The 19,910-nt window shown below is 45.0% G+C and overlaps 1 protein-coding gene across 2 annotated transcripts in view; it reads right to left on the minus strand.

The window, feature by feature from the left end:
- lmx1bb (LIM homeobox transcription factor 1, beta b) overlaps positions 1–19,910 on the minus strand; it is a 44,417-nt gene that overhangs the window by 6,662 nt on the left and 17,845 nt on the right. For both annotated transcript variants that reach the window (XM_053421263.1, XM_053421261.1), the window contains exon 3: positions 135–367. In XM_053421263.1, the coding sequence (XP_053277238.1) occupies positions 135–367 (233 nt within the window). The remainder of the gene's footprint in view (positions 1–134; positions 368–19,910) is intronic.

Genomic DNA, 19,910 nt, shown 5'->3' on the forward strand with positions numbered 1-19,910 from the left:
TCATCATGGAGGATGTGTATGCTGGCGACCGCTGTGATGGAACCGAGCGTACAGAATACAACACCCCGGTGCCACACGCTGGTCGCACCGCGGTGCTGCTCTCACTCCGGTGCGAGAGGGTGCAGAGGGCTCACCTGAGTCTGAGTCATCGGGGCTGACCGAGCTGAGTAAGTCCTTCTCCCTCTCGTAGTCGATCTTGCACAGCAGCTGACCCTCCTTCAGGACAAACTCGTCGCCCTTCCGCAGCTGGCGGTCGCACACGCAGCAGCAGAAGCAGTTGAGGTGGTAGACGCACTCCAGGGCGCGCATCACAAACTCCGTGGGGGCGATTTTCTCCAGGCAGCCGCTGCACTTAGTCACAAACAACCTGCAGAAGGAGACAAACAGACAATTGGAGGTGTGTTGATGACATGGAACATTTTCTACGAGAGCAAAAATAGAGCATTCATTCGTATGTATAATGACTTGTCTAGTCTTGATGACCAATCAAAGGGCCACAATTCATCTGTTCACACACAATTCATGTAGAATCTATGCACATCACTCATTCTCTGTTACACATCAAGATCTTGCTCAAGGACGATTGGGAATTTTTTCAAAGACAGCGACCACCAGGGTTCTTACATGAACTCACACATATAAGAGTATCCCATGCATTCTTGCCTCATTGCACTGGCTACTTGTTTCTCAATCACTGAACGGCTCCCCCCCCCCCCCCCCCCCTTATCTACAGCAGACCTCCTCATCCCTTTCTCCTGTACACTCTGCGATCTGATAACCAGCTGTTAGCCTCGGTAACCAGGGCAGGACTTGAGATGGTGGAATAACCTTCCTTTGTCAGACAAGCTGCAGCAGTGTCCTCTTTTCAAACCTTTTCAAAATACATTTTTACCAAATGGCTTTCAAGTAAATGTTTTTTCCATCCTCTCTTAACTTGTTTAACTTGTAACAAGTAATAACACATTTTAAGAAGTAGTTTAAATTTGTAATCACATTATTTATGTTCTGCTTTTATGTTTTGGAGGCACTTTGTTAACCTATTTTTTTTAATTGATCTGTTAATAAAGTATGTTTTTATTATTATGATGAGTAGAAGTAGTACACAAAACGATCAATGCATGAAAAATGATAGATAATAATTAATAATAATTAAACTGCATTTTAACCGTTATCATGATCTTATATTTGTCACTTGTTGCCACACTGGTTGCTGCTCAGCAGGAGTTACACAGTTTCACTTTAAGTGTGACATCTTTATTTGGCCTTCTTCAGCTGATCATGAGGGTTTTCAATTCAGACTCAAGTGGACTGGCTGATCCTGTGTGCAGCTGAGGAGGGGACTTGTCTGGCAGAAGCTCTTCTGTTAAAGATTCTGGATCATGTTTTAGTGCATCGTCCAATCCCTGCTCATCCCAATCAGACCGTCACTGGCAATTTACACATTTCTTTCATAACCACGACACTTATTTGCATCAGCTACCATATCAGAGACCATGATTCATTGCTGACTACTGGGCAGCACTGGAGTCTAGTTCATATCTCATCTTACTGTCTAATATTATGCCTCTGTGCTGCAACACTGCCTCGATCACCATATCCTAGACAACACCTCCATCTTCTTTGATATCCTTTCAGGAAGATGTTTGCATTGTTTTATTGGCGACTGAGAGGCATTTAATTCCTCCTCCGTTGTTCCGTAGAAGCCACATTAAATGCAGCAAGGAGGCCGGGAGTGTGGTTGATCTTGTCCAGCCCTAAAGCTGGATTTATTAGCGGCCTCTTTGTTTGCCCTGGTCTGGAAGACAGCTGGCAACCGCCTATCTATTTGTGGTGAACATCTATTTCATTGTGCGAGGCAGGGAGGCAGCGAGAGGAGCAATTGACATCATGTGCTGGTCCGGGACAGGGATGAGCGATAGTGATGAATATAATGTGTAAATATGAGAGGAGGGAGACCAAAGGAAGGTTTTGTTATGGTAATGCTGTTATAGGTGCTGATTGAGTGGTGATACTGCGGCGTGTGTGCATTCACACATGCGAGTGCACGTGTATGAGCAGCTGTGTGCACGCTGGAAACAAGATAGTGTGGTTTTGCTCGTCTGCACAGCCTGCTAAAAATAATTACTGCTCATCAGAGGAGCATCGGCAAGGCAGAAATTTATGTTATCTTAATGACATCTCATAGAAATGATAAGTTCTTTTACTAATATCACTCATTGTAATGAAAATCCCAGCCTGTATCTGGATCAGAACACGGCGGCTACAGCGTCCTATTTTCTTTTGAACCATCATGAGACAGCAAAACAACAGAGATATCAGAATTAGCCCTCTCCGGGGTTCATGAAGTACTTTAATCTTTCATTTATTACAATAAGAGGCGAGAGGATTATTATTCAACTATGGAAAAACCTGAAGGATAATCCCCTTAAAAGTCATTTTGCAATGTTTCTCAAACAAATTACTTGCCAACCTGCATGTAAAAATCCAAGTTTGGTTCAGAAAAATAAAAGACACAAGCAACACGAAATTTCTGCAAAGATAAACTGAATACTCCGGGACTTGTTTCCACTTTTTAGAAGGATTAGAGTGTTACAAGCTGGGATCAGGGAGAAGAGGTGATGAATCTGTCAAGACAAGTTCCCAGCTCTAACTCGAATGTTTAGCTAATGATCGGCGGCTTAGGCAAAGAAAGAGAGCAAGAAGAAGTTGAGGAAATTACTTGTTAGCACGGTTTTGATATGTCCAGGCCTCTGCATTCACCTACGACCGCTCTTTTAAATCTTCTCATCTAGATGAAAACATTCTCATTCAGCCCTCTTTCCTTTCTTCTTTCTTCTCTCCGAGTCTAATCTTGTAAGCCATTATTTTTCTATTTCCCCTCTCTGTCACTTTGCATTATTTTTGCTGCTGTAATTCCTATTCGTCCCTTCTGGAATCTTCCTGTCCTGCTTTGTCCTCGGGTCTAATCCGGACTTTCTGCCTGTTTTCAGTCCCCGGTCCCCATTCTCAGCGGGGTTCAGATGGAATAGCCATGCGTGACGCCCCTTCTATGGCAACCACACCTCCACAGGAAGGCAACGGCGACTTTTCGGATGGGCAGAGAAGGCCTTTGAGAAGCTGGCAGCAGAAGTAAATCCCTCTCTAAGGAACAAGGAGAATTAGCAGGGAGCAGTGGACTAGGGATTTAACCCTACCCCTCTCCTTTGAAAGGCGCAGTCAGTCCCACTCCTGCGGCTCGCCACAATCAAACAGAGAAGGAGTGGGGAGGTGGCAGTGGGGAAAGGAGAACACAAACTCCCTGAATGACACAAGCAGTGGATTGTGGAGGAGCCTAATCCCACTTTAATACCTTTCCAAGTTCAGCGCCTAAAGAATGCTCTTTAAAACAACACCACTGTGTGAGCAGTGAAGGTTGACCAGGGGGAGGCACGCCATTCAGCCTCCCCGACATTACCTGATTAGTGGTTTGAGGACCAGGCCTGTGGGCCAGCACGCCAACAGGAGACAGAGGGAGAAGATGTAAATGATGATTTTATATATAGAAAAACAAATCGACAGGGGCTGCTGATAACATTAGCTGAAGAGGAGGGTTCGCAGCTTTCTGCGAGGCTCCACCGGGACATTAAAGATATCAAAGAAGCTGTCGCCGTGTCTGGAATCAGACTTAAAGTGATTTAGGGCGATCGTTCTCTACTTTCTGCCTCTACTTGATCCCAGTGACCCGTCACACTAAGACCTGCATCCACCGCAAATCCACTTTCTGGACGTTCAGCTGCTCCGGTAACACGACTCCCGGTGTCGCAGAGGCAGAGCCGATCAGCGCCTTAAAGCTCGCTTGTTTATAAAAGGCACCACAAAGAGGACCACCAGCACGACCACGCCGCGTCCCGGCTCTCGCTCTCCCTTCCTCCCACACCTGCGTGCACAGATCAAGTGATGAGACCCTCCTGTGTGGATCAATGGCCGCATCTCAAGCGGAGGGAGCTGTCAATATTTACCCAGGCCTCCCCACAACTGGACTCATAAATGAAAAAAGAGCCCTTCTCAGCACATCCCTCTCCCACAGGAATCATTACGTCCTTCGTTTTAATCCTGTGTCCACATACCTGTAATCCCTTGTCTGTCCTTTTCTTTCGTTATCTATGGTTGTCTCTCCCTCCCCGAGACAGATTATCACACTGCTGAGGCTTGCAACGCTACAAGCTGTGTTTTGAGCAAATGCAAGAAAGAAAACAACAAAGAGCACGATGAAAAAGACAGAAGCCAACAGAGACCGACAGTTATTCGTCTGATGAACACTTCAGCCGAGCCAAGTGCAGCTAAGAGACCTCGCCCTCTCCGCTGCTCTTCTTCTTCCTCTTCCCCTCCTTTTTCCAGGCACTTTGGAGAACTATGAACTCTCCCTTTGAACAGATTATAGGCAACTTAAAGTGTGACAACATCTTAAGCTCTCACCACATGTTGCCAATGATTTCCCTTCTACAGACATTACATTTAATGCTGCTGCCGCAGTGATAAGCATCAAGAGGACTGGGTGGGATAAAAGAAACCGGGAGGAATAAGAGGGGACGGGGGGGAAGGGGGAGCGAGAGCGTAGAGCTGCTTATGTGTCTTGATAATCATGCTACATTTAGCAACACGTGCAACGGTCTCACCTACTCCCCTTTTGCTATTGAACAACACTTGGAGAAATACCATAACAATTTGGGGAAAGAATAGCCGGGGCTATTATGTCACCGCACCCCATCAAAGACAGAGGGGATGAGGATTATCCAGGCAGCAGCTGTAAGCCATTACTTTGAAGATGGGCTCTCGTGTTTGGGCAGGAAACCTGTGGCCATGCCAATCATTGCTGAGGTGAGAGATGAGGCCTGGGAGGCAGGTCAGACAAGGGCCTCCGGGGCAGGATGAAGGGCACGTGGAGCAATCGGTCAACTGTGCACGCTCCATATTTCCAGTCTCTTTTTTTCTACCGGCTATATCTTGGATACAAAATGTGGGATCAAACCAGAAATAATAGGATTTCTTCCTTTCAGATCAGATGTGAGAGATAAGGTACATTTCTGATATTGGTAAAATAAGTCCTCCACTGAAAGTTAGGTTAGAAGATTGACACCAGTTTCATATCTGTTGACTAAATGTATCCTTAGCTTAGCAGAAATATTCTGGTTCATGATCACTTCTTGTTGATCTTTGGTAAAAATTAAGCGAACAAAAATAACATGATCTTCTCATTCAACTCATGATATTAAAGCATTCGGAGGAGGTTATATTTACACCCATGTCCATTTGCTTGTTAGTTTGTAAAAAAAATAAAGAAATAACTACTGGATTAAATTGAGGACGACGTGTGGGTCAGGGAAGAATCTATTTGTACTGATCCGGATCAGAGGGATTTTTTGTCAAGGATCTCTATGAAAAAAAATTTAAAATCACACATCACATATTTATGTAACTGATATCTGTGTGTGTGAAATGTGTTGCAGCTTGATTGGATTTAGGTTGACTGCTGGGCCTTGGTGGCAGTATGCGCTCTACTGAGTGCCACTCTAGTTTTACAGTTTTCACATACCGTTCATCTGAAAGAAATATGTAATACCTGTATTTAATGAACAGCTAATTTTCAGGTGGATTCTTGTTCGGTTTGTCGTCTGGAATGACAACAAACGGATCTGTCTCCACACTGTGCCGCAGCCACTTCTCAGCGAGTCACCGGTCACGCCTCAGTATGGGAAAATTGGCTCTTAGCAACGGTATCAAGAGCTTTGGTCAAAGAGGAAAACATTTGATGCCCAGATGTTTTTCGCTGCACATGATCGAAAGCGAACCTTTTCAACTTCGTCTCAACATCGTGCAAATTGCTTTGTTATGTTTGGTCCTGTTGTCCTTTAAATGCAGCAGACACTACATGTTGACCACAACGGCCTATAAATAGCAACCTGAATTCAGCCATTACCAGTGGTTGATTGCTTGCAGAGGGAAAAGTAAACTCTGATTTTGCATATTTAAACAGATCCAGCTAAGGTGTAACCTCCTCCCCTCTTCCTCTGTGAAAATGGGGTTAAAGCAAACTTCCGTCTGCTGGAGTAGTAAGTAAAAAAAAAAGTGGTAGTGATAACACTGTGTTCATAAATGATCTCAGTAGCTGACCTTGTTTCATAGGATCAGCATTTCTCTTTGGAGCATAGATTCATAGAGAGTAATGAAGCCAAATAAAAAGTGCCATCCTTCTGCTCCCAAGGGCCAGCTCCAGTCAGCTCTAAAAGCTGCTTAATCACCATCTCGTGCTTACTGCATTAGCATAATAATGGCCTTTAAATTGAGGCTCTTTGTTTTTTAATTAAACTCCCAGCAGGTAAAAGTAAAACACATTAACGGGAGATGTGTACACCACTAATGGCCCAAAGGTGCCTTCTTCATCACACAGCTCTGGCCACAGGGTTCTTCTTGTTCCCCGCGCTGAGGCGCAGCAGCGGCTGCCTGCGAGCTCACAGGGGAGGGAGGGAGACGAGCTGATTGCACTTGGCATAGCGGAGATAATAGCAGGGACGTGTTCGATGTGTTGGTGTATGCATATGCACCTGCCCTACATCTCAGAGGGAGCACACTTAGTAAAAGCTGCTGAGCAGAGCTATAGCGAGCGCGTAAAAAGATGGTGGTTACAGTTCGTCTGCAGCAAAGTGCTTCCAGGATCATCTATCCCACACGTCTGCTATTGTGAAAACAAATATGGCCACTTCATTTCTACGGCAGCGTGAGCTCCTATGTGCTGGAATGTGCAGCAGCTCCTCAGACGAGTCCCCAGCCAGACAGACATATCTGTACATAACGCTATACGGCACAGCTGCACAAAGAAATCCTAACCCTTAAGTCGTTTTGCAAATGATCTCATTCCACGGATTGTGTGTTTCACAGATTGCTCAACAATTCAAATACAGTTCAAAACAAGTGTGGATACATACAAATAATGTGCTTGTATCTTTTAATTTTTTTTTATTTTACCAGTCTGTCTTAAAGTCAATGTTTCTCATGGCCAGTGTTTTATTCAGGGGGATTGAATTATATAAAAAAAACATAATGCTAAATACAGTCAATACTGCATGTTCCTACAAAGCTCTAAGAGCGGTATGCAGAGAAGGATCTTGCAGCATCAAGCGACCCGCTGCTTCTCCTCCTTCACATGTATCTGCTAATGAGTCACTGGGAAAACAGCATGGAAATAATCCTCCCCAGCCACACAGGTAGAACAAAGCTCATGGAGTGAAAAGGACAGTGTATTGGGCAGCAGAAGAGGCTAAGTACACAGCTAAATACAAGAGTAAGCAGGCAGGCACACACGATGCTGTTTGGACAGCTGCTGTTCCTGAGTATGTAAAATGAGTGCAACATTGCATTTAGGCTCAGTTTTGCGAGCTCAGAACAAACAACACGGTTGCATACGCTGCACAACAACATCAGTGAGGAAATTATTGTAAAGATGTTTTTTTTCTTTTTCTTTTGGCTTTTTTCCTGCATATTTTTTACCTGTCCCAAAAGCCACGTTGATCCTTGAACAAATAAATTAGGGGGTTTGTGAATTACAAGGCGTTTATAAAGTGCTTTACTCTGCCCCGTTTGTAAGGACGATCACTGCTGGAGACACGACATGTTTACAACGAGGCGGCCCGTAAAAAAATAAATAAAAAACAAGGCCCGAACAGAACCGATTAATATCATACACAGGCACACATATTATACACATATTTTTTATAATTCTATAAGTATCTGTTTATCCGCCCCTTCCAGGCTAATCTGTGTGAGGTGGAGCAGAGCTCAGTATTAAGGGCTCGGCCTCGCTCGATGAGCCACTGCGAGTGATTGCCGCCTCTGAAAGAGCAGGGGGAAGCAGAGAGAGTGATGGCTACAATAAGTGTAATGGCTATCACATGTTATAGAGCTATGGCCGGCTGTAGCGACCCAAAGATACATGCATTTCTTTTGTTATTTTTTTATTAGAGAGGTTGATTCGGGAGTTAGAAATCCTCGGGTTTATCACCATTTTTGGAAAAATAAAAAAACCATGATCTAATTTCCATGGTCAAATAATAATTTCCAGTTGTAAAAGATTAAAATCTGGAAGCAAAAGCAGCTTTTGTCCACGAACACACAGACATTTTCTTTATTGTGAGAAAATAAATGGACTCATCTTCGTCAGATTCAGCGCTGGAATGGTTAAAAAACAACATTTGGATTGGAGGGCTTTATAATTACTATTGACCCAGAGGTTCTGGGTCTAAGAAATAAAACAAACAGTAATATGAGGTGTTCTAAAGCACAAGTCTGCAAATATGCAAAGACAGGGTCTGGTGGAGAGAGCATCATGCTTTGGCTTCTTTTCTCCGCTCCTAATCTGTGGGCCTACACAATATTAAGACGGCTTTGGAGCCACTTGTGACCCAGCTGTGCACTAATGAAAAATTCCACAGCTCTGTGCAGGGGCCAATGGAGCTTGACCCCCTTCCACCCTGAACCAAGCAATGTCCATCTTGAGGAGTTTACCAGGCCTGAAAGATACTGGATTAATAGATAGAAAAGGAGAAAGAGAGACAATCTGGGAAAGACTGGAGAAATAAAAGGCACTTGTGTGTTTCCCCCGTCTCTCTTCTTCTCTTCCTCCAATCTTTAGTACATCGGTGTGAAGTAAAGTGTTTGCCCAGGTTTTAATGGGCAGAGATGATCTGCACATCATTGTGATGTGGGGCAGGCTGCATGGGGGGCACCCTGTTTACTTAACAGAGATTCAGTCTAAGCTCAAAATTAGTTTGGAGGGAGAGAATGTGAGGGAACCAGGAATTAGACGTTGTTCACATGATCCGGGGTTCGTGTGTTTGTGATCCTGCTGCCCTTGATTCTCTGTCCTCGCCGAGACAAAAGTCAGCGCTATAGAAGCAGATATCAAAAAGAACGCCAGGCACCACGAAAAGTCCACAGACTGGATGAGGATACAGCTACAGTACGCAATTATAAAGTAATGTGCACCATGTTAACTACTCAGATATGTCAATAAGCAGGGGTGGCTTTTATAAGGATGTATATGTTTTGGTCTAGTCTGTCTTTCATTATCTCATCCCTTTTTTTTTCTTTGCATTTATTTATCCAAACCAAAACACCCACATCAGCCACCCACTCATCTGCTGCAGTTGCTAATGCTCAGCCACACAGATACATAACCAGGCAGATAACATCTAGGAAAATAGCAAAGAAACGCAGAGGAAAATAGACAAGAAGTGGAATGAAAATGGTGCCTTTTTTTCCCCAGGAAAAACGGACGTCACGATATTCATCCTCGTTTCTCTGGGATTGGGACATTTTTGATCTTAATTAGATTTTGAAACCCAGAGGACGGCGGAGACGGAGAGACTGTGGTGGGACACATCACTCAAGCAGGATCGATAGCAAGAATTTCACCTCGCGCGAACTTAACCGTAAAGACTCATCAGATAATAGTCGTCTCTAGAGCGGCATCCAAATCATCGATGCTTTGAAATTGCCACACACTGTAAAAGATGACTCCACCTATATCACGCTTGAGGGAATAGATAACGGATCTAAATGAGGGGTGGACGAGCAGGGGGGAGGGGGGAGGGGGGAGAAAATGAAAAAAGGGAGAGCAAATAAAACAAAAATCAACATTGTTATTGAAAGGCAGGATGCTTTAAGACCCGGGGGCCAGGGATTAACATTCAGATTAGCATTCAAATAATATATTTGAATTTCTGATCAGCAATCCTCTTCAAAGGGCTAAATCCCAAGATTAGCAGGTGTTATGCTAAAAAGCTGTGTTTCTTGTCGGGAATGTCGCTACACTAGCCAAACAAATATGTCTTTGAGTGTGAAGGGCTGGCATGGATGTATGGCTGTAACCATGGCGACTGGCTGGTAGTTAGGAGCCTCGGAGAGGAGCGCGGTGTTGGAATGTGTCAAACAGACAGAGGGGCGCACATACACCGCAGAGCAAACCAAAAACCTGCTGTTTCACTAAAGACCATCAGCGACATTATTGAGACCACCTACAAATACCAGGGGGGTCGAGAGGGACAGGAAGGTCATTTGGAGCCTTCGTTATTATGTTCTTTTTTTATTCATTCTTTCTGGGTTTGATTTAAGAGTGTCTGAGTGAGGGAGTCAAACATAAAAGTGGTGAATTTATATTGGAAGAAGGAAAAAAAAAGAAGATCTATAGCTCTAGTAAAAGAGTCACACTGTGTTCAACCAAATGCCAAGAGCTCCACATTTTATCCACGGATTTTCGTAGTGAACTTTAGATGCAGAGAAATAGAGACTGAAATATTTGTAAAATACTGGACGTAACATTCAGATCTATCAGCACACGTATGAGAGAGGTTGTTAAAAGTGTTACGCAGTTTCAATGGCGTAATATATTTTGGTTAAATATCAGACACTGATTTGTGCTTCAATTATTACACAAATTCCTTTTCTTTTGTATATTCACATAAATTCACAGATGCGATAATTGTTATATGTTTATGAAATTTGGTTATTTGTTGATTTTATTTTCCATTTAGTGCAATTTGGTTGTATTGCAACAGTTTAGAGGTGAAACTTGGGCTTTTTATCCATCTACAGCTAAAGATGCTTTTAACTAATAACAATTGGGAAATACAAAAAATATGAGGTCATAAAAAAAACTGCATTGTTTTAAACGAACAGTATAAAAAATGTATCTCCATCAAAATGCCTCTGATAATCATTGAATATAATATGAAATAGCATAACATTCCCTGCTGCTATATTTTTGATTTACGAGTTTTTCAATAAATTTAGCTTAAAATACTCAGATTTACTTATATCTTATTTCTTATATCTGAAGAATGTAGCTTTTAAAATAACACCTGCAGTCAATAATATTTATGCTGATAATTACATTATTGTTGTCTAAGACATACATTCCTCACTAGGTACAAATAAGTCTAAAGGAACAATAATTGAATTGTCTGGACTTGCTGCAACCTGTGTTGTGTATGTGCATGTTTGTGTGTTTAAATTCTCTCTCCATCGTAGCAGCTAATGTTACTGTGAAACTATGTTGTTCACGTCTTAAAGTATTCAAGCATGAACTTTGCCCCAGGAGGTCTGGCAGAGAGTTGGTCTGAAGCCTTTTCGGATTGTTCTCTCTCTCTCTCCCCTCCTCTGTCTTTCCCACACACCCACACAGAGACACACACAAACTGAACGTTTGTCTGTCATGTGGTTGGCGGAGTGTAAAATCTCATCTCTCCAGCTGGATGAGAACAGGTTCGACAAAATTCCCTTTTCTCCACGTGGAGCCTTTAAGGCACAGAATAGAACGGTGATGCATGGCACGGCACGTCTCTCTGCAAACCAACCGACAGAGGATCTGCATGGCCCTGCGGCGTGAACCTCCAGTCAGCTCAGTGGTGTTGCCACAGCCCTTTAGTGACTGCTTTATGACCCCTGGAAGAACACTGACAGGGTTTGTTTCTTCTCTTTCCTTCAGCTCAGGACTCAACAAATTGACACGGTGATGCACTGCAGTCTGCAGAGATACAGGTGCTTCTACTCAAACGGCTCATGCATACAAGGCCTAGTTAAACCGCCTCCTGTGAATCCTCAGGAGACCGTGATGCGGCAGCAGCTGTAGTTATGCATATTTGGTTGTGAAGACTGGTGCCCCTGGTGCCCCTGCCACTCATTGTTGCACATGACTGGGCCGATATGGATCCTTATTTGTCTTCAGCTGCAATGACAATGTGTGCCGCCACAGTGACACCCGTGGTCAGCCCTCTCAGCGAGGAAAAAGGTTTGTATTCACCCACCAATTTTACACTCTCTTTAGGGCCAGGAGAGCCTTTGTTTGCCGGGGAGCAGCCCATTCTCTCTGGCTGTCTGAAAAAAGCAGCTGTTTCTATAATGCTGCTGCAGCACTTTATGCTGCAGAATGATAAATGAAGGGAAGAGAGGCAGAGCTGAGGTGCAGCTGAAGCACACACACGCAGAAACAATGGCATCGGAGGGTCCGTGCACTACATGGATCTGATCTCTACGCCTCTCTCTTTCAGCCCCTGCCTCTCTGTTGCTTGCACACACACCCACACACACACGCATACTCTCTCTCTGTGCAGGTTAGACTCCTGGAGCTCACCCATAGCTGGAGGTTATGTGAGCGTGTCGAAGCGGGGCGGGGTGAGGGGGGGTCTAAACAGACTGACATGTCCCACCAGTCCCTGCGCAGACCCAGGGGAATGAGAGGTTGCCGTGTCTGTCCCACCGGGACCTGTCGCTCCTCTGTCCTCGGGGCAGTCATCTTCCTCTCCACCACCAACCTAATGACAGAGCCCCGAGGCCTCATCACTCCACCCCCGCCAACCTCCTTCCCCTCCCCAGCTCCACGCTCCTCTCTCTCCCCGTTGTCCTACCCAGGTGTCTGTCAGAGGGGTGTCTGCTCCGCGACTGGTGTAGCTGTCCACATAAAGCCACCCCCCTCCTCCCCTCTCCCCCCCGAGCCTCCTCCCCATGGCCCGGGGCTCAGTCTTTCATTTTGAAGTGGCGCAGGCCAGCTCTGCACCAGCCTGGGCCCTCAGCCTGCAGCCTGCTCCATTGTTTGGCCTCAGAGAAAGACTATTATTTCAACTCAATTTACTGTGAGTAAACACTGAGTGATAAGGCCCCCTGTCCTATCCCTCACACACACACATGCTTGTCTGATCCCTCCCTCCCTGACCGTGGGCTGTAATATACACTGCCAACAAATCACTGCTCTCAGCCCGTTGCTATCACTGGCTTTAGAGTGGAGCTTACTAATTCACTTTCCAACACAGATCAGAGGACAGGCCTCATGTGTTTGAGAATATGGCTCCAGCACCGAGCGGCATTTAAAGGGCTTGTGGCCCTATGGTGGACTGTTATAAATTTTAAAGAAGAGCTGCCTAACATCTTTACCAGACCATTCACATGCTAAAGCGGCAATAATCGGGTATAAATATTCAACGATTTAAACAGATAAACACTGCTGCGACAGTTTATTAACATAAAGAATTTTAATCACTTTTGGCATCAGGAATATCAAAGACAAGCCGGGTTATAAATGGATTGTCGCCTCAGATCAGTCGAGGTCAGAATAATCAAGATGGTAGTTTTTTGTCTCCTGCACAATAGATGCGGAGTGACTCACAGCTGCAGCGATGAAGCCAAGTGACCAAGGACACGACTGAGGAGGAATTATTAACACACAAATATGATTCTTTTCAGCCTGTATGAGCCTCGTTTTATTTGTCATTGTTTGGCCACAGAAAAGCCCTCGATTCCTCTTCTGTGTGAAGAACCGTACTATGTCTTAATTATACAGAATTATCAGCCGCCTTTAAATAGCAGTCGTTTGCACTGTCTCCGCCTTACGTGGTTAACATAATTATTTGGGCGCCTACTTCATCTTGGGCAGAAAGAGGCTGACACAGTAGCACAAACTAATGTGATAAAAGCTTAGCATATCACGGCTTGATTCTGGGATTTTAAAGGTAAGTGTTTATGACAAGGTAATAATGCCTCATGCAAAAGGCTGGCCTGTAAATTGGTTAGTTAGGGCATGATGGATGAGGGGGAGCCTAACCTTATTTCCAATAGAGCCTCTTGATTTCTAGAGCTGAGGATAATGAATTTGATTTAATTAGACCATCCCTCATCTAATTAAGAGTGGGAGAAATCTGACCCTGTGTGTAGTCTTAAAACAGACAGATCTTTGAACCATATGGACACATCTAAACAAAGATCGCAAATTAACTAGTTGGAAAGAAAGGAGCACTTCAATAAAGAGGCACCGCAATAGCCACCATCCCTGGTTATCGAACCCATGCTTCATGAAATAAGCAGCGGAAATGTAATCAATTAAAAAAAAATGATTATTGTGTGAAATAAAAACAAACTATCAGCCCAGATGAGGAGATGAGAAGATGGGACGAGGGATAAGCAAAACAGCTATAAAGGTCCAATTAAAGTAGTGATTCATCATCAGATTATTAATGAAGCTTACGAGGGTCCTCTGTAGTATTAGTAATGGTCTGCTTGGCCTATCTCCCCCTTAAACCCTATGGGTAGCCCTGCTCCTTACACTGCCAAGGTAATCTCTTTAAAGGCCAAGGAGCTCCAGCCTCCAGGTCCCCGAAGACGCCCTTTGCGCTTCTCCCACCACCTGCGATACTCTGTGCTCCACCTCACAGGCTTGACAACTCTCATTATGGCTCCAACTTTTCTAAGCTTCGCCTTGGAGAAGAAAAAGGGGAAAGAAAAACTCTCCCAACTTGATCATTGTGACAGCCCCGGGTGTTGTATTTTGTCATCCTCTGACTAACTGGATGTTCTCGCAAGAGCCGGGAAATCAGCGATCTGTCCAGGTCCAGATATCCAAAGCCAGTTCTGATTGGTTTAAGGCTCTGATGATGTCTGTGGCTCTGGGTGAATGAAATACCTCAAATCAGCCATTATTAATGCATATGCTAGAGAGCCTTGCAATACTTATCATTGACGGTCCATCTCCTAGTGGCCCTTGTAAGCCCACAATACACATCCCCATAGATGCTTAGGTAGCCAACACACTGCAGATCCAATTACCTGTAATACACACTTCAGTTTATCTCACTCCCAGTCATTATCTAGATTGCCGACATATTATTAGGGTACCTGCTTGAGAAGTGTGTGTGCTTCTCTTTGTCTCCTAATAGGGCCCAAAGGGAGTGTTGTTTTGTACGCATCCCTCTGCAGGCTGTAAGGGAATGGGCTTTATAACCATTTTCCAAAACAGAGGTGTGTGGGAAGCACAGAACACTTCACCATTATGCGCCAAACACAAAGGCATGTGTCATGACATGGTGAGTGGTAGAATCAGGAGATTAATTATGTGATTGTAGAGTGAGGAGTCAATGTGGTCCCTCATTACATTACCCCTGATCTCCAGAGGAACCCAATTGACTTCGGAGGCACACAGGCTCCTCCAAGGAAGAGCCACACTGATTGAGAACTGTGACAACTATTAACGGTTGATTTTGCACGGCCTCAGTGGTAGTGCTTCTCTAGGTGTAATTGTAATTGCACCACTGAGGTTAAAAGCGTGTTTTTATGGTTTGTTACCACCTATAGGCATTTAATGTTGTATCCCTAGACTCAAAACTATGGTTTCCAGTGAAATACAGGGTTTCAAGTGAACTCAGAAAAAGGAAATTCTTGAAAAACCATGGATAATCATGGTGCAATTTATTTGAAATGAAGCTGCTTTTAAAAGCAGTTGAGTGCGTTGCTTTTGACCGCCAAAATTCCGCTTAAGATCACAGATATTAAGAAAAAATAATAGTCAAGCAGAGAACCTCAGACTGTGATCATGGAAGTGCGGCAGACTGTTTTGGCATTGCAGCTTACAGTTTGTGGAAAAACTCTATCGTTGCTCAACAGTCACTATTCTTTGTTTGATGCTTTCACTTCTTTAATGAGCCGAACGTCACCAAGACTGTCACAAGGCCGCGAAGGGAGAACTGGAGGCCAATCGCACAGCTCATCATTCAAATCGTGTCCGTGCGAGCGAGGTTGTACTCTTGACACTGGCCGCTCCTCCGAGGGCCATATATGCAATTGCTGAATAGCTGCAGCTGGAAATGTCTCATCCATAGGGACACTCGCAAGCAATAACACGTCGTATGAGAGACAGACAGCTAGATTGAATAGAGAGACAGCTAGACAGGCAGAGATCAAGTCCAATCCCGCTCCCATCATCTGGCTGCACGCTCGCAGGTCAGGCTTAGCTAATCTAATTCCTGGGCTTTCCCACCAAAAGCCAAGTGCCACTCAGGAGAAGTGCCAGAAAAGAGAGAGGGAGAGGAGAGGGGTTGGGAAGTGGACGAGGAGTGGGCTGGTGGTGGCGGCGGCGGAGGAGGAGGTGGTGGTGGTGGTGGGCTTGAATAATTATAAATCAGAGGAGCTTAACCTTCTGGGGAGTTAATTTGAAGAGCACTGGGGACAGGGGAGTGGGACTCTTTATTTCCCTGGGGTGCCCCTAATGCCATTGTGAGGGAATGGAGAGATCAAGACACGCGGCAATATCGTGTCTGTTAGCGACCATATGACGAGCTGACCCCAAGAGCCGCGTTCACAACCACACCTGCCGTCATCAGGGCTAATTTGTTAAACATATCAATAGCGCTCTGCTGGTCCTTTCTCCGCCACACCGGACCATTGATTCAGCCAAGCCGCTGGATGACAACCCCCGACCCCCTCGGCTTCAAACCCCACCGCCAACCCTCCACCAACAGACACATCGAATTTATGGCCTGTTTTATCTTCAAGGAAATGTACAAGACAAAAAAAAAAAAGAGTTGGATGATAATTAAAGCAAAAATAAATCAATCAATTTTATATGTGTTGGCACCGTGGCAACAATTCCGTGTCAATCTACAAATTTATTACACCTACTAAAAGCCTATTTACACACATAACATTGCTCTGCCTCCACCAGCCAGCCCACATGCACAGTACAGCAGGGAGAGACACGTACAGCACTGGAGGACGGGGGGAAGACAAAGAGGGGATAGAGACGCAGACCGAGGGTTAGATAAATCACAGCATGCACCGAAATGATACTTTGCAGCCCATGGTTCTGTGAGCGCCATGAGCTGGAATTCTTTTATTTGGACCGGGGGCCTCTGTCTCTGGGCTCTCACCGGGAGAGTCTCCTGTCATGTTGAAGCATGGAGGCTGAGGGATCGGCTGGCTGGCAGAAAGAGTCTGTTGTGTGGCTGTGGCTGTGGCAGCGGCGGCGGCAGCGGCAGCAGCCTATGGCAGCACAGACCTCGACATCTGGATCCAGTTTGCTGAGAGCACACTCAGACAGGCTTGACTCTGCCAAGGGGGAATCTCAGCCCTTTGATTCCTACTCCCATGGCCCGCTCTAATTGTCATCCCTCATTACTTAGTCAAAGGTGGAGGGATGAATCATAAACTATTACAGAGAAATGACATTTCCTGCTCAGAGAGAAATCCTCCTCAGCCTCGCTCCCCGCCTCATCCCAGCTGATAAGGACGATGAATTTTAAACACGGCCGGACTGCAACCACCTCTCCTCTCTGCTCGTGTAATTAAGATGTAGCTGAGAGGGTCTGTGATCTTATGGAACCACAGACGACGCGAGAGGGGAGGAGCGAAGGTTGCAGCCGCTTCGATGACAGTCGACAATTAGAGAGGGGATCTTGGCTGTCAGTAACGTCTTCACAAAATAATAAGCCCACGCTCCAACCAGGCTTTAACGGAAGCAACTGCAGGAATTGCTGAAAATGAAAGCAACATGTTTTTTTGTTGTATATAGAAAGTACATATTGCAACGATACAGCAGGTCTCATAATTTATAGCTAATAGAGACAGAATTATAGCGGAGTTTAATGTGTGCGGAGCATCTACTGAGGCTTTTTAAGCCCTATCTCACTGTAAATAATCGGATCTGCAACAGGATAATTGTATTGCTTTTCTGTTATCAAGACCTCAAACGTACCCCTGCCGCAACTTTCAGCTATCAGCTCAAGCCTCTCGTTCAAATCCACCTCAACAAATTAATCACCGTGCTTCAAATCGCATAAATTCCTGCAATTTATTTGAACATCATTTGGAGAAGCACCAGAGCCATTTTGTTGATTGATCAAAGACTAATTGTGAGCAGAAGCCCAAAAAATGGAAGTCTAACTGAATAGTAAGAAAATGTTTCTGAAGAATTCTGTGTAAGATGGCAACTGAATAAGATCAGAGAAGAATCAATGTGATACAGTAACTATATAATGAAGCAGCAGCCAAGCTGATGATGAGACCAGTAATGACAGCAATGTGTCTATGCACAGCACGGGGGCCAAGTGAGAACAGGTTTTGTTGATCTAAAGTAGATCACAGGCTGAGCTACAATACCTTCTCTCCCTTTGATATTTCCTCTTGTTTGTGTTGGAGACTCGATGGTGTTTGAGTGTGTCCTGTGTTCGAGTGTGAGACGTGCCCTGCTCATTACCCCAGAAGTGGAATGCGTTCTCTGCTTTCTATGACACATGACAGCTTCCGTCATTCAGCGGCGCAGAACTACACTGATGACAGATCACTCAATCCTTTTTAAGTGTAATTTTTATTTTTACCTGAAACAGAGAGGGGGCCGTGCTGTGGAGTGAGGCGCCTCCTCCGTCAGTGCGTTGTCGGCGGAGATCGAGTTTCAGCATCACGTACTGACTTACTGTACATTTGAGGGAATACCAAACGGCTCAGAAAGATGTATATCAGCGCCGTCTCCCTTACACTGCTTTGACTCGTCTTTTTTTATAGTGGTCATCATTCACTCACCACCGGCTAGATGAGCCATTTTTTCCCAACTCAATGCTAGACCTACCATCAGATTAGGCAGTCTCTGATTACAGCGCTAATTGTGCACGTCCACTTAAGAAGCTGACAGCTTGGCGAATGAGGAGGCTTGCAGGCCTCCGCGGCATGACACTCATCCATCACAGCCTAACCGATTGCATCCCTCTGAAGGCTCAACACGCTAACACCATTAGCTCTACTGCTGGGCATCTAACTAGCACATCACTCACACGGCTACATGCTAACAGCATTACGGCTAATGCTGCCCCTCTAACTAACACATCCGTCATAGGGCTAGAAATCCTAGGGCTTTACTGGAACACGTGGAACCACAGTGTCTCTCGGAGACAATCACCCGCATTATTTTGCTCCTGTTACTTTTGTTGCTCGGGTGCTAATACGCTCATTTGTCTTTGAAGATGCCGAGTGCCACTGAAAAAAAGTTGTTTTGATCCGGTTTGCCTCTGCCAACAACAGATCTGGGTGTATGGGATGAATACGCACGCCTCTGTGAAGGGAGCTATTCAAATAGGATTATGATTTCATATTTCACAAAGACAGTACACCACTAGGATGATTTTTAATTAGAACCAGAATCGGTAAAAAGAATGGGGCATGGAGACAATAAAATGAGGAATGCATTCATCCATGGCATGATTCTCTAGCTTTATTTAAGATTCGTGCCAATGTGCTAAAAGCATTAATGAAGTTATAAAGAATTATGAGGGGAAATCAAATTTGCCTCGCCACTTGAGCGCCACTAAAATGCCAAACAATAAACTACCAGATTGCAAATTAGATCAGTAAAAATATCAAACACATTGCGGTGCAGGAAAATCCATAATTGCATTTAGTGCCTGGCCTCTCCTGGGGGAAGAGACACTAAAGATCATCAGCAGGCTACACAGGAGCCGCTATTGACAGAGCGGTAAAAATCGACAGGCTAACTAAATAAACACTCCAGGCTCCATTAAATATTCAACGACTGAGATTTGACAGTCTAGCGTGCCTGCCTCTCCCCATCGCCTCCATTGGCTTTCCTCTGCAGCACATCCTCTCCCCGTCTTCCCTCCTCCTGTACCACCCCCCTCCCTACCAGCACCACCACCTCTCCCCTGTGACTCCTGACAGCAATAAATGATGCGGTGCCTGAGGGCGTTGCTCCAGCGGGAGACCTGGGAGGATAGAGCAGGAGAGCAAAAGAAATAAAGGGGAGGCAGCCTATGACCAATGGCCATTAACCAAGGACTGAGACAGGGCCCTATGACATCTACTACTGACACCCCACCCCCTCAGCCCACGCTCAGGCAGACTCACACATGCACGTACCCTGCTACAGCCTCCTCGCTCCATTTTGTTCTTTATATTTCGAAACCACAAAGACAGCTGAGCCAGAGAGCTCATGCCGAACTGTAGAAAGGTGGTTTCCTGTTCCATTCTGCTAACTCAATCATAATCAAACAGTTTATCCTCTATGTTTGAAATAAAACCGGCACCTAGACGGAGGTAAAAAACCTGTCCGC

The sequence above is a fragment of the Pleuronectes platessa genome, chromosome 4 (assembly GCF_947347685.1).
Source record: "Pleuronectes platessa chromosome 4, fPlePla1.1, whole genome shotgun sequence".
Taxonomy (NCBI): domain Eukaryota; kingdom Metazoa; phylum Chordata; class Actinopteri; order Pleuronectiformes; family Pleuronectidae; genus Pleuronectes; species Pleuronectes platessa.